Source organism: Hippopotamus amphibius, chromosome 5 (assembly GCF_030028045.1).
Source record: "Hippopotamus amphibius kiboko isolate mHipAmp2 chromosome 5, mHipAmp2.hap2, whole genome shotgun sequence".
In the NCBI taxonomy this organism is placed as follows: Eukaryota; Metazoa; Chordata; class Mammalia; order Artiodactyla; family Hippopotamidae; genus Hippopotamus; species Hippopotamus amphibius.
Window position 1 is genome coordinate 29976688 of NC_080190.1, and position 14073 is coordinate 29990760.

General features: G+C 44.6%; 2 protein-coding genes across 3 annotated transcripts in view; one reads left to right on the plus strand and one right to left on the minus strand.

The window, feature by feature from the left end:
• DNMBP (dynamin binding protein) overlaps positions 1–13991 on the plus strand; it is a 111936-nt gene extending 97945 nt beyond the window's left edge. For both annotated transcript variants that reach the window (XM_057737163.1, XM_057737164.1), the window contains 6 exons: positions 268–396; positions 2219–2551; positions 2899–3078; positions 4335–4533; positions 6577–7118; positions 8569–13991. In XM_057737163.1, the coding sequence (XP_057593146.1) occupies positions 268–396; positions 2219–2551; positions 2899–3078; positions 4335–4533; positions 6577–7118; positions 8569–8754 (1569 nt within the window). In that variant the 3' untranslated portion in view covers positions 8755–13991. The remainder of the gene's footprint in view (positions 1–267; positions 397–2218; positions 2552–2898; positions 3079–4334; positions 4534–6576; positions 7119–8568) is intronic.
• Positions 3078–14073, minus strand: part of ABCC2 (ATP binding cassette subfamily C member 2) — an 88433-nt gene continuing 77437 nt past the window's right edge. Inside the window, exon 34 of the mRNA XM_057737167.1 lies at positions 3078–3214. The gene's annotated coding sequence lies outside the window, so the exon portion shown is untranslated. The remainder of the gene's footprint in view (positions 3215–14073) is intronic.

Genomic DNA, 14073 nt, shown 5'->3' on the forward strand with positions numbered 1-14073 from the left:
GTATGGTTCTCTTGCTTCAGGGCTTTACCCTACAATTCCTCCAATTTTGATATCTCCCTGTTGGCTGTTTTCTCCCCGTATTTTCTAAATGTGCAGCAAGTATACACCGGAGCCCCCAGCTCTTAAAAGGCTTGTCTCCACAGCAGTGGGTGACAACCCTTGGATGGGCAGGTCAGTTGGTTCTGACTACTAACTGCTGTCTATCTAGGATGAATGATGGAGGCTAGAAGTTGCGTCTGGTCTTACCTTGTTTGTAACTGGTTGCAGGAATCAGCATGTGTGAAGGTGGTGGCTGCTGTGAGCATGTGGGATGTGTGCATGGAGAAGGGACACAGAGACTTGGAACAGTTCGAGAAGGTGCATCGCTACATCAGTGACCAGCTCTTCACAAATTTTGTAAGTGAGTCTTCAGCCCACTTTTCTCAGGCTGGGCCTCTTCCCAGGGTTCTCTCTAACATCCAGGTCATGAAAAAGTTAATTCCATAGAGACGTGCTTCTGTGGACTAGGAGTCCTAGTGTCCTTTAGCTAAGTTCATATCAGGATTTTATATTCAGAACATGACTTTCAGTTAGCTAAAAGGACCGGTAGGACATGCATGTATGCAAGTAGATTTTTTATAGCTTGTGATCAGCCCAATTTCAGGGGACAAAGGAAAACCAGGAAATTTAATCTGGTATCACTGTTGATAACTGATCAAAAGAAAACAACTAATGGACTAATCACTTAAAAAGGATTATTTAGGCATAGTTAAGAGATTAACAGGTCTTTGAAATGACACAAACTACTTTGTAAAGGCTACTAAATGCCAGATTTCTTCGGAAATTCTACATGGAGATATATATATATATATATATATATATATATATATATTTATATATCCTGAGTAGAAATGGGTGGGCTTTGATAGTTTCTTAGAGGTCTCTGGATGCTTGAGGCTAAAGAAAACATGCACACTTGGGGAACTTACAGGTATTCTAACAGTACCATCTCATTAAAAATAATTTACTAAGCACCTATTTATGTTCTTTTTGTGTCAATATTGTGCCCTTGATGTCTATCCCTTTAGAAAGAATTAGACAAAAATCTTTTGAAAAGTGAAAGCATGTTATTATTAAGTGGTTATTATTTAGTAGAAGAGGTATGATAGGTTTGTGAAAGTTTCTCTACCCCAGATTTACATAACAACTAAATCTTTTTTTTAATTTATTTTTTTATTGAAGTGTAGTTGAATTACAATGTTGTTAGTTACTTCTGTACAGCAAAGTGACTCAGTTATACATATATATGCATTCCTTTTCATATTTTTTTCCATTATGGCTTATCATAGGATATTGAATATAGTTCCTTGTGCTATACAGTAGAACTTTGTTGTTTAGCCATTCTATATATACCAGTTTGCATCTACTAATCCCAAACTCCCAATCCTACCCTCTCCCATCCCCCACCCCCTTGGCAACCACCAGTCTACTCTCTATGTCCCTGATTCTGTTTCTGTTTCATAGATAGGTTCATTTATGTCATATTTTAGATTCCACATATAAGTGATATCATATGGTATTTGTCTTTCTGACTTTACATAGAATGATAATCTATGGTTGCATCCATGTTGCTGCAAATGGCATTATTTCATTCTTTTTTACGGCTGAGTAGTATTCCATTGTATATATGTACTGCATCTTCTTTATCCATTCATCTGTTGATGGACATTTAGGTAGTTTCCATGTCTTGGCTATTGTGAATAGTGCTGCTGTGAACATAGGGTGCATGTATTTTTCTGAATTATAGTTTGTGTGGATATATGCCCTGGAGTGGGATTGCTGGATCAAATGGTAATTCTATTTTTAACAACTAAGTCTTAGGTTAAATTCAAGTTATGTATAGACACATACACATAAGTGATACCAGATAGATGGTCACATCTGGGTTGTAATACACCATCATGTTAGTGTATGTAGTTTAGCATTTGTTATCAACCATGCAGCTGTTTTGCACTCTTGTGTGTGCAGATTGTTGGGTGAAGAGTTTTAAGCTGAGAAGCTTTGTGGAATATGTGCGTACGTCTGATGTCAGATAAACAGAACACTGTCGGATCTGCATGAGTTTAGCTCGTGCACTAGAAGCAAGCAGGTGGTACAGGACATAACAAAATCCACCGAAGAGTGTTTTGAGAATAACGCATTCGAGACACTGAGCACCGTGCCTTTCTCATCCCCACAGAAGGAGAGGACAGAGCGGCTGGTCATCTCTCCCCTGAATCAGTTACTGAGCATGTTCACAGGGCCCCACAAGCTGGTGCAGAAACGCTTCGACAAGCTTCTGGACTTGTATAACTGTACAGAACGGGCGGAGAAGCTGAAGGACAAGAAGGCCCTGGAGGAGCTACAGTCAGCTCGGAACAACTACGAGGCCCTGAATGCCCAGCTGCTGGACGAGCTGCCCAAGTTCCATCAGTATGCACAGGGCCTCTTCAGCAACTGCGTGCACGGCTACGCTGAGGCCCACTGTGACTTCGTGCGCCAGGCGCTGGAGCAGCTGAAGCCACTGCTCTCGGTGAGGCCCTCCGTCCCCGTGGAGAAGCGGACTCCCAAGTTGTCCTGGAGTTTTTCTGGGAATACACAGCGGGGTTGTCAGACACATTATTAAGCCCGTTATTAAGCCCGTAGGGAATCGGAATTCTTGATCCCCAGACGGTGCCGGGGAACCTGTGGCCTTTAAATCGCTCTCTTTCCACCCTGAGAGACCCTGGAGGAGCCGGCCAGCTCGGCCTGCGGGCACTGGGCTGTGGTGTTGGCAGCTCAACACTTGAGGAGTTTTAAGGAGACCATGCCAGTCCTGGGATCATTCACGCGTGTTCTCTTCTTTTCTCTGTCTCTGCTCTCTCTGTGCGTGGACTCCAGTTACTCAAAGTCACCGGCAGGGAGGGGAACCTGATTGCCGTCTTCCATGAGGAGCACAGCAGGGTCCTGCAGCAACTCCAGGTTTTCACCTTCTTCCCAGAGTCTCTTCCCGCCACCAAGAGGTCGTTTGAGAGGAAAACCATGGAACGCCAGTCCACCCGAAAGCCGCTCCTGGGCCTGGTGAGTGGAACTGGAGAGGCTCATATGGCCTCGTGACTAAGGTGTGAACTCCTGAGTGAGAGCGCCTCGGTTCAGATCCCAGTTCTGACAGTGACTCACTCTGTGTCCTCGAGCAAGTGCCTTGGTCTTCTCATATCTAAAACACAGATAATAGTTATACCTACGTAGAATTGTTTTGAGATTTAAATGAGTTAAAATATGTGAAACACTTAGACATTGCCTGGCACATAGTAGCATTATTCAAGTAAGCTATCATCACCATCACCATCATTATTAATATTGAGGGGCACAGCTCTGTCTCTACAGGTTAGCAATTTAATAGGAGTTTAAATATTTTATAATAATTGGAGAGTAAAGGTTATTGAGTTCAAATCCATTGTGTGCTCGTTCATTCATTCGGTCACTCACTGTCACTAGGCACCATGAGTGTGAGTGCTGGCACAGACTTCAGATGCCCTCTGCAAAGCATTCTTGGATCCTAGTCTGTATATTGAAAGGAGTTAGTAAGGATTAGTATCAATACTTTGATTAGTCAATTAAGGGAACTGGTTTAAAGGTATGCTAATTCTGCCGGGCTCCCTATTTTTGATCACGTATTGGGAAAGGTAATTATCTAATATACTGCCAAATCGTTAATGGCTGACTGATTTTTACCTATTTTCTTTTTGAACTCGATTCTTCCATATTCTGAAAAGTAGAGTAAGATGTACCAGATTATATGGGATCAAAATCTAAAAGACTGCTGATTTGTCTGTGCTTGCAGTATTTTTTGCCCCACGTAATCCCACAGACATTAATTTATATGATCTTTAAAGAGGGAATCAAATTTTTTATCATGTTAACTTTTTCTTATTTTTATGAATATTATTTGTTTTTATAGATAGGAAATTTAGATAAGGAACGTCTTAGTTGTTTAGATTCATATAGCAAAACACAAGGAGACCTACTCATATTACTTATATATTTTGATTCTTTAGGTGGCACTTTAATCACATATTTTTGTCACAGGATAACAGATAGAAAACTAAGGGTGTGTTAAATTTTCTTACTACAGAGGCACCAAAGCATGACCCAAGAGATTATGATTTTTATCCAGCTACAGAGACTGAGGCACAAAAGCATCTGCTGGGAGTAGAGAGCAGCTGGCTGTCATTGCCTCCACTTCTGAGACTGACAGCATATGAGATTAAATACGGCTGCTGGGGTAATGGCCAGGGACGGGTTTCAGTGATGGTATTTCTTATATTGTTTTTCAGGCAAGTTATATGCTCCAGTCCGAAGAACTCCGGGCCTCCCTCCTGGCAAGGTATCCCCCTGAAAAGCTCTTCCAAGCAGAACGGAACTTCAATGCTGCCCAGGACCTGGATGTCTCCCTTCTGGAAGGTGACCTGGTGGGTGTGATCAAGAAAAAGGACCCCATGGGCAGTCAGAACCGCTGGCTAATTGACAATGGAGGTAAGAACAGATTACTGTAACTCTAAATGAGGAAAGAGTGATTTGGGCTCTGCCTGAATCCTGTGTAAGCCAGAGAAGAATAGGAGAGTCTTTGATTAAAGGGAAAAGTAACCTTGAAAGTTCTCTCCATCTCTGGAGAGATTGTAATGCTCAAGTCATTACTGAAACAAAACCAGTCTTTAATTTTGTTTTTGCTTTTCAAAAGTTCCAGAGGAGACTCCATGACTTACCGTGCACGATCTCGCCCTGTTTTACCTTTGCAGGCAGGGAATCCTGCCTGAGGGTCCTTGGCCCCCTAGATCCTCATCTGAGTGAACCGCAGGTTCTGTGAATGTGTTTTGTGAGTGTGTGAGTTTAAAACCTGTAAGAGAGAGTTGTTTGCTTCGTGGTTGCCACCCCCACCCCCCCCCAACCAGCAGCTTCACCTCCTGACTGTTCAGGGGATGACGTTAAAAACAGCGCACGGCTTTTTTTTCCTGGTGGGAGTGGGGGTGGGGGAGGGGTGCAGAATAATACTGATCCATAACCCATTTCCCACGTTTCCAGATTCTGAGAAGCTTTGAAAAATCAGAGGATTTTTTTTTCAGAATTGATAGCCAAAACCTACCCTGATTTGAACTCATTTGGTGACAAAACCTGAACAAATGATGTGAGGCCATTTATGATCCTTACGTTTCCCTTCTGGTGTGACTAGTCCTTTACGTTTTGCTACAGAAACATGAATGGGTTTGACTATGGGGTGTTGACCCAGACCCTGCCAGGGATATCATGAAATCTATACTAACCTTGGTTACCTTTCCTAAATCCCCAGATCTGAATTCCAAAACACATCCAGCCCCGAGTGTTTTGGATAAGGATGTGGGCCTCTGTAATAAACATCTGTGTTCATACCATGAGAACTGAAAATTTTAATATTTCTCAGTTTCTTTAAAAGTGTTTTGTAGCCTTTTTTTTCTCTTCCCCCACCCCAGCCCCCTATTCTGCTTACCCAAAATAATAAAGATTGACGTGGGAAAGGAAGGACGAAGGATGGGGCCCCCAGGCTGAAGGCAGGTGAGAGCCACTGATGGACAGATGAACTCCTAGTGTAGATCCATGCTGTTTGAGCTCCCCGTCCTTGGGGTTCTTATCCGCTCAGTCCTGACGAGTCAAGTGGCAGCAAGACGCCCACGGCATCAGGGTCAGCCCTTAGGCCCTCCACGCCTTGGCATGTGCTCAAGGGGCTCGTCCTTCTCACCCAGCAGATAGAACAGATGCAGGCCGGCCTTTCTTGAGGTCCAGGAAACACAGTGAAGATCAAGACAGAGACGGCCCTTGCTCGAGTGGAGGTTACATACTCTGGGTCCCTGCCTTAGCAAATAATTCTTTCTTCACAAACATAATAGTTTTTCCTATGGATTAGGGATCTCAATCCCTAGTCTATTCTTAAAAGTTTTAGCTGAGGGCCCTCTCTGTCCTCACCATAGGCAATTTATTGATGCGAACGTGTGTTAGGTGTGTATTCTAATATATAATCAACTTCCTACTCTAGTTCTCACAGTATTCCCATCGCATTCCTAAACCAAGGGCAGAGGTTCAAGTGTGTGGGTGGAGAGCGCAGGGAGGCATATGGGGTGGGGCACTGTCACGCTGAGGATGATTTTTAAAATCCCTTTTCACCACACTCGATGGACACTTGAACACATCCATAGTTAAATCTTCCCCTTAGCCTTTGCTCCCAGAGTGTGGCTCTCCTGTTAAGCTTTCTTCATCTGCTCAAGCTCAGACGTGTGGTTTGTGGTCATTTTTGTTACTGTTTCTTAATTCTCAGCAAAGCCCCTGGTCACTCACCTGCTTTGTGGTTGTAGCAGGCATGAATTAGCAGGCGGCCGCAGCGTCTCGTCTCTGCCACCCACATCGTGCCCTGGGATGGTGTCTGTTCTCTTTGTCTCTAGGCATCTTATTTTGCCTCACTATTGACCTTAAACCATAGTTTCTTCTCTGTTGATTTCCTCCCCCCTCCTCCCATGGAAAGCTCTTTGTGTTTGTTTTTCCTCCCTGCAGTCACCAAAGGCTTTGTGTACAGCTCTTTCCTGAAGCCGTACAACGCTCGATGCAGCCACTCTGATGCCTCTGTGGGCAGCCACTCCTCCACCGAGTCAGAGCACGGCAGCTCCTCCCCCAGGTTCCCGCGGCGGCAGAACAGCGGTGGCACATTGACCTTCAACCCCAGCAATATGGCTGTGTCCTTTAGCTCAGGGCCTTGCCAGAAACAGCCTCCAGACGCATCTTCACTGACGGAATTTGACCAGGGAACTCTCAGTGCATCCTTAAACTCAGAGAGTAGTCCTTCCAGGTGCCCCTCAGACTCAGAATCCCCCTCCCAGCCCAGGCCCTGGGAGTTGGTAGATGCTGCCAGAGACCTTCACCAACCTGCCCCCACCCTGAGGAGCTCCCGAAACCCCAGGCATCCAGAAATGGCTGGTTACTCCGTGCCAGGGCGAAACGGGCAAGGTAGAGACCTTGTAAAAGGATGTGCAAGAACAGCCCTGTCTCTGGATGACAGAGACAAACAGCCGGAAAGCAGCGAAGCGGAAGGCAACCAGGTGAGTGCAGCCCACCGCACACAAGTGGGTGCAGGTGATGCTTTCCCAGGAGTGGGTGAGTCAGAGCCTGCCCTGGGCCTGGGGGTGACCTGAAGGTAGGCTCACAGACAAATCCTTAAAGCACTTGTGGGAACTCACTGCTGTAAGAGTGGGCAGCTCCACTGCTTCTGGGTTCTTCCATGGCTGACTTCACAGGCTGTTGTGTCCTGGGGCATTTACCATGAAGCTTCATGTTACCATGAAGCTTTTCCACTCTTCCAGTGAGTGCACTGATTCTTCCAGTGTGTAAAGTCTGCTGCTTAACTTAGTTTTTTATTCAAATAACTATATGTTTATTTCTAGAATTCAGGAATAAAATTCTGGCTCTGTTTCAGTTTTTCCTGTTCTTTTTGTAATGGCCTGTCCTTGTCTTTGTATCTTAAACATTTTAAACCTACATATTTTAAAGCCACTTTTCACATCCACAGCTGAGGAATCCCTGGCTACCCGCCTCTTACCTTTGCCCGCTCATAGCAGGGAGTCTACCTTTGTCTGTGAGCTCAACTCTAGCCTTTGTTGGGACTCGATCATGTCCTAGGCTGTGGGGGCATTTGCCTCTGCTGAGCTCCCGATTCCAAAAGACCAGTTTCCACACTAGTTTTTCAGCTCACCCCCCTCACTCCCCAGTGCTGCAGGTGAGCATAGTGCATGCACGGTTCTCTCTGTGACTCTGTTACAGTCCACAGCCCAGGACACACATCCCAGCTCTGGACCCACCATCGGGTAGTTTTTCTACACATGTTAAGGTTAAGGGAGGAAATGGCCCTTTCTTAAATTCTGACTTTGTGCAGGGAGCTCAGTTCTAGCCTCATGAGCTCCAGTCCCTGAGCAGGTCCTAAACCCCAGCCCTTGGGTGTGTATTTATCCCTGTGCCCCCACAGGCCTCATGACATCTCCTTCTGATCACTGAACACCACGCTTGCTTTGCATGATAGCTTTGTTACAGGCACCTAGAGAGCAGAGCATCCTTTCTTACTTTGAGGTTGGTTGTGTGTTTTGTTTTGTTTTTTACGGTTTTTTAAATTCAGAATCGCTGTGTTAGGGATATGGAAGGGCATCCTCATGTCTCCTCCATCTTCCATACTGACTGAAGCTTCCTTCTTTCCCTCTTTAAGGCAACTCTGAAAGAGTGAAAATATGTGAATTTTGGTTTTCTTTAAATCTGCCCCGTCCATTATGGTAGCCACTAGCCATATATAGCTACTTTAAATTAAGTTAGGTAAAATTAAACAGAATTTAAGTTCTTTCATCTCACTAGCCATATTTCAAGGGCTCAGTGGCCATGTGGCTAGGGGCTGCCATATTGGATGGTACAGATACAGATGGTCCCCATCACCGCAGGAACTTCTGTTGGGCAGCTTTGCTCTAAGCTGTTTCCCATTTCCTAACTCACTTTCTCTCCCTCACACAGGTCTATTTTGCTGTCTATACCTTCAAGGCACGGAACCCAAATGAGCTGAGTGTGTCAGCAAATCAGAGACTCAAGATCTTGGAGTTTAAAGATGTTACAGGAAATACAGAATGGTGGTTAGCCGAAGTTAATGGGAAGAAGGGCTATGTCCCATCCAATTATATCCGCAAAACTGAGTACACCTGAACCTGTTCTGCCTCCCACTCAGCCTTGCTGCCTTCCCTTCCTTCTGCTGAAGGGTTCTGGTGTCCGCTGAAAGGGCGCCTGCTCCTGAGACACTAGCCCTGCCTGCATTGCTTAACCATGGCACAGTGTGGCACAAGATAAGTCTTGTTCTGTTCGATTGGGTTGTCAACCTTGATGCTCGTTAGAATTTCTAGAGTTTGAAATGGACCCCGGGTCTTGCAAGTGGTTCAGTGACTGTGAGAAAGAGGCAGGTCCTGGGATTAGCCTCTGGAAGTGAGAAATTTCCAGTCAGAAGACCAGTGTCCAGCACATGCTGGAAGCTGTGCTGCAGCGTTAGAAGAAGCTGGCAGTGGCCGTGCCGTACTGAGTCTGGGGCAGCCTCACGCTCTGTGATCAACTGACCAGAAACCGACTTGGATGAAAAGAATGCTCTGCGAACCCTTTCAGGCTGCACGTCTGCATTTGGCAAGGAGGTGTTGACATTTTACCAAATCTGGTGTCTTAAAACCTCAGTGTCTGGCACACATTCACACACACACACACACACACACACACACACACACACACCCCTTATTTCTAAAAGTCCATAAAACACTACTATTTATAATCTTTTCTTATTTATTTCACTGCATTTCCAGATTGCTTGGGCAAAATTCAGCTACTTTCTTCTTTTAAAAAATATTTAGGGTCTTTTCCTTGAGCCTTCATCTGAAAGGCTCTCTTCCCGTTGGGTGCTGTCCTCCACACCTTGCTGTCATCTCTGTTTTTTATGGTCTGTGCACAATAATGTCTCCTGGCCTCTCTCCTGAAGCTCGATAGCGGATAGACTTTCCTAGTAGCACAGGATCAGAGCTCCCACCATTCCATTAGGGGGGTTCATTCTGTGATGGGCTGAAGCCAGTCCAGCCTGGTGGGAGACTAGATGCCTCTCTCCTTCATCCAAGCACACTGCTGTCCACAGATGCAGAAAACGTAACGTGTGTCTTATTTGAATTCGGATAAGCAGTCCCAGAAGTTGCTTATCCTAGACTTGGAAATAAGCATTTTCTGTTTCATCAGCCCCCATGCTTCAGAGACCATGGTCTAAACCAAACAGAATCTAAAGTGCCTGATTGTACCTCTCTCTGCCTCAGGAAGATATTTACCAATCCTAAGAATCTCCCCCTGAAGTTTCTCTCTGAGCAGGGCTCTGATTCTTAAAGTCTGCCCCAGATAGGAAGCCTACCTTGGAACAGGAAACCATGAATTTTGTCTTTTAAGAAAGGGAATTAAGAACAGCCTTACAGCCCTTGCTCCTCTAAATGCACCTTCGCCTTAAAGTCATGATGAATCGGGAGACACCTGTGAACTCCTCGGCCCCTGAGTCTGCTAGTCGGTCAGAAGGCAGCAATACAAGTCTCTTGTGAATAGTGTTTATATCTAGAGATGTTTATATTTAAGTAGTTATTTTATAAATAAAAGCATTTCTAAGGGCCATGAGTATATTTTCTTGATTTCTCTCCACGTTTAGCCTGAACCTTCTTGCGTTTCTGAGGGTAACTTCTTGACAATTCAGTGACGCTCAGATCCCAGGGGATGGGAGAGGCTAACTGAAGAAATTCAGGTCAAAAATTCATTTTATCAAATATAATTTCAGCAGAATCACTCTATACTCAAAATATGTCCATGCTGTAGGCCTCTTCATTAAGCTATTTCCTACGATAAAATCCTAACAAAACAGAAAAGCTGAGATCTCAAGGAGATATTTCCCAGCCATTACAGATGTGGAAACTGATGCACTAGTGATGAACTAACAAAGCCACACAGCCGCTCAAGCCAGATCAGGGGTGGGAGGGGAAGAAGTAGCAGGAGCACTGGCAGAGGTGGTACTGAGGACAGTGGGTGACAGTGACGCTTCACCTGATACTGTTAGGGAATAGAAAACATGGGTGAATGGGTAGACTCTGTGGGAAAGAAACATGTAGGCCAGTGAGGCCAACTTTCATTTTATGAAGTAGGAAAATGGGGTCTGGTGACACTGTGCCTTTGCCCAAGTCTTAGATCAAGTTTTTGGTGGATCCTGAATTTAAACTTGTGCCTCAGGCTAAGCCTTTCCACCTTGTTCTGGAGCCATGCTGAGTTCAGACACTTAAGAGCTTTGTGACCTCGGCATCTTACCTAACCCATGCTTCAGCTTCCTCGTCTAAAGTAGAGAAAATACTACTGTCTGCCTCACGCGGTTGTGGTAAGAACGGGATGAGTTTAATACGTGGAGAGTGGTAGAACATTGCCTGGCACATAGCAAACAATAAACTGGAGAGCCCTGAGGTCCAAGTCAAGGAATTTAGATTTGACTTGGACCTTACAAAGCTTATTACCTAAGCTTTGTAAGTGGATTCCTTGTTGTAGGAAAGCTAAGTTATAGCAGGATGCTTTGCAGGGAGGACCGATCAAAGGCCAGGAGAATCTAATTAAGAAAAAGTTAGAACTGATTTGGGCTTAAGATTGCTTGAGAATGGAAAGAAGCAGCAGCATCCTATAAAGAATATGAAATTGAAGAAATGATGGAATCCCTAACAAAGGGGAGATCATTGGGATGGGAGCAAGTTTATGAAAAGAGTATTTTTTTAAACACTAGATGTCAGGTCTTTATTTTTATTTTTTTAATTTTTTTTATTGTGGTATAGTTGATTTACAATGTCTCAGGTTATACAGAAAAGTGATTCAGTTATATATACATACATATATATTTTTTTCAGATTCTTTTCCATTATAGTTTATTACAAGATACTGACTATAGTTCCCTGTGCTATATACAGTAGGTCCCTTTTGTTTATTTTATATATAGTAATGTGTATCTGTTAATCCCAAATTCCCAATTTATCCTCCTCCCCCACCCTTTCCTCTTTGGTATACCATAAGTTGTTTTCTATGTCTTTGAGTTTTTCTGTCTTGTAAATAAGTCCATTTGTATCATTTTTTTAGATTCCACATAAAAGTGATATGATATTTGTCCTTGTCTGACTTCACTTAGTATGATAATCTAGTTGCATCCGTGTTGCTACAGGCATTATTTCATTTTTTATGGCTGAGTAATATTCCATTGTATATATGTACCACATCTTTATCCATTCATCTGTTGATGGACACTTAGGTTGCTTCCATGTCTTGGCTATTGTAAATAGTGTGGCTATGAACATTAGGGTGCATGTATCTTTTCTATTTTTTAAATTTATTCATTTACTTATTTATTGGCTGCATTGGGTCTTCATTGCTGCACACAGGCTTTCTTTAGTTGCGGCAAGCAGGGGCTACTCTTTGTTGTGGTATACAGGCTTATTGTGGTGGCTTCTCTTGTTGGGAGCATGGGCTCTAGGCACATGGGCTTCAGTAGTTGTGGCACATGGGCTCAGTAGTTGTGGCTCGAGGGCTGTAGGGCACAGGCTCATTAGTTGTGGTGCACGGACTTAGTTGCTCCGAGGCATGTGGGATCTTCCCGGAGAAGGGATCCAACCCTTGTCCCCTGCATTGGCAGGCAGATTCTGGGGCACATTTATCTTTTCAAATTAGAGTTTTTGTCTCTTCCAGATATATGCCCAGGAGTGGGACTGCTGGATCACATGGTAGCTCTAGTTTTAGTTTTTTTTAAGGAAGCTCCGTACTGTTCTCCATAGTGATTGCTAAGTGCTTTTTTAAAATTAATTAATTTATTTATTTATTATGTGCTGGGTCTGAGTAATGGCACGTGGGATCTTTGTTGCAGCATGTTTAGTTGTGGCATGCGGGCTCTTAGTTGCGGCCAGTGGACTCCTTAGGTGTGGCATGCATGTGGGATCCAGTTCCCCGACCAGGGATCGAACCGGGGCTCCCTGCATTGGGAGCATGGAGACTTACCCACTGGACCACCAGGGAAGTCCCGAGGTGCTTTTTTAACTATGGTCTTCAGACCAGCAGCATCACCAACTGTGTACCCTGGGAGCTCACTGGAAATGCAGGACCCACCCCAGGCCTGCTGAGTCAAGGTTCCAGGTGATTTGTGTGCATGTTAAATTTGAGAAGCACCTGTGTAGGCAGTTTTTTTTAGTAGAACTTTCTGCTGTTGGAAAAGTAGGAATTACAAATAGCAAGGAAGGAAGGGGTGACAGATGTTTCCGACACAGCAGAAGGAAATGTTGAAAATCTCCAAATCCAGTTTGCCTGCTTACTTCCTGTCATGAATTTGCTCCCTTTCCTGCCTGGAAGTAGCTCTTCAGTTATGCTTTCTTCCAAGTGTCCTCAGGGAACAGGGATTGGTGGTGGGAATCTATCATCATCTGAAACGTGTAGATTTCTGACCTCCTTCTCAAGATTGTTGTGAGAACAAATAAGATGATTCTGCAAATTTTTGTGAACTGTGAGCTCTAGAGATGCATGGTTTTGATAAAGATTGAATTTTGTGTCACCCTGTTTTATTTAGTTGTGAAGCTGGAACTGTGTGTGTTTTGTTTCAGGGTCAGGAGTACAAACAGGCTCTAGAGCACCGTTGTGCTCTGAATTGTGTTTCACTTGCAGAACCTTAGGCCTGAGGACTGAGAAAACTTGAGCATCCTGTACTTAATTCTAAATCCTCTCTGGTCGCCTCACACAACTTACAGGATTTTAAACTCTCCCATCTATTAGTACATCATGTTGATAAAGTTCTTACTGTTTCACCTGGGCTGGGTGTGGCAGACATTCAGTGCAACGAAGCAGGGATGATCATCTCCAATCTCCAATGTGTGCTGCCTCATTTCATCCAGCCCACTGTGCTTGTCAGTGAAGATCAGTAGTAGTGTTTGGTAAGGATCAGTAAGGGCGTTTTCTACAACAAACTGCAGGCTTTGCAAGCTGCATAGGAGTATCACTTAATACCACTCAGAGGTGACCCTGAAGGAGCAGACAGTGCTTTCCCAGAGGTAAGTTGTGGTGTGGCGGTAGGAGCAAGCAGTGTGTTCATTCGGGAACATTTATTGGTAGCAGGCAGGTGTGTGGGACTCAGCAGCAGACCGTGGGGGTCTGCAGACTCAGCAGGGCCATGTCACAAGGCACTGCCTGTGCACTGCCTGCCTGGGTGTCCCCTGGGACTCCAAGAGGCGTCAAGCTCTAATCCTTCCCTGTGGCAGCCCTTCCCCAGGCCCAGGATCAGGGAAACGGAGAGGGAAAGATGATTGATCTGTCATGGCCGCCTCCTGTCATCAGAATCACGGTGACTCACTTGAAGAAAGGACCTTCCCGCAGCCTCTCAGGTGAGATCAAAAGATTGCCTCCAAGTAGGATTAAACTGAATAAGATCTTTGCAACTTGATAGAAGGGGTGACAGCC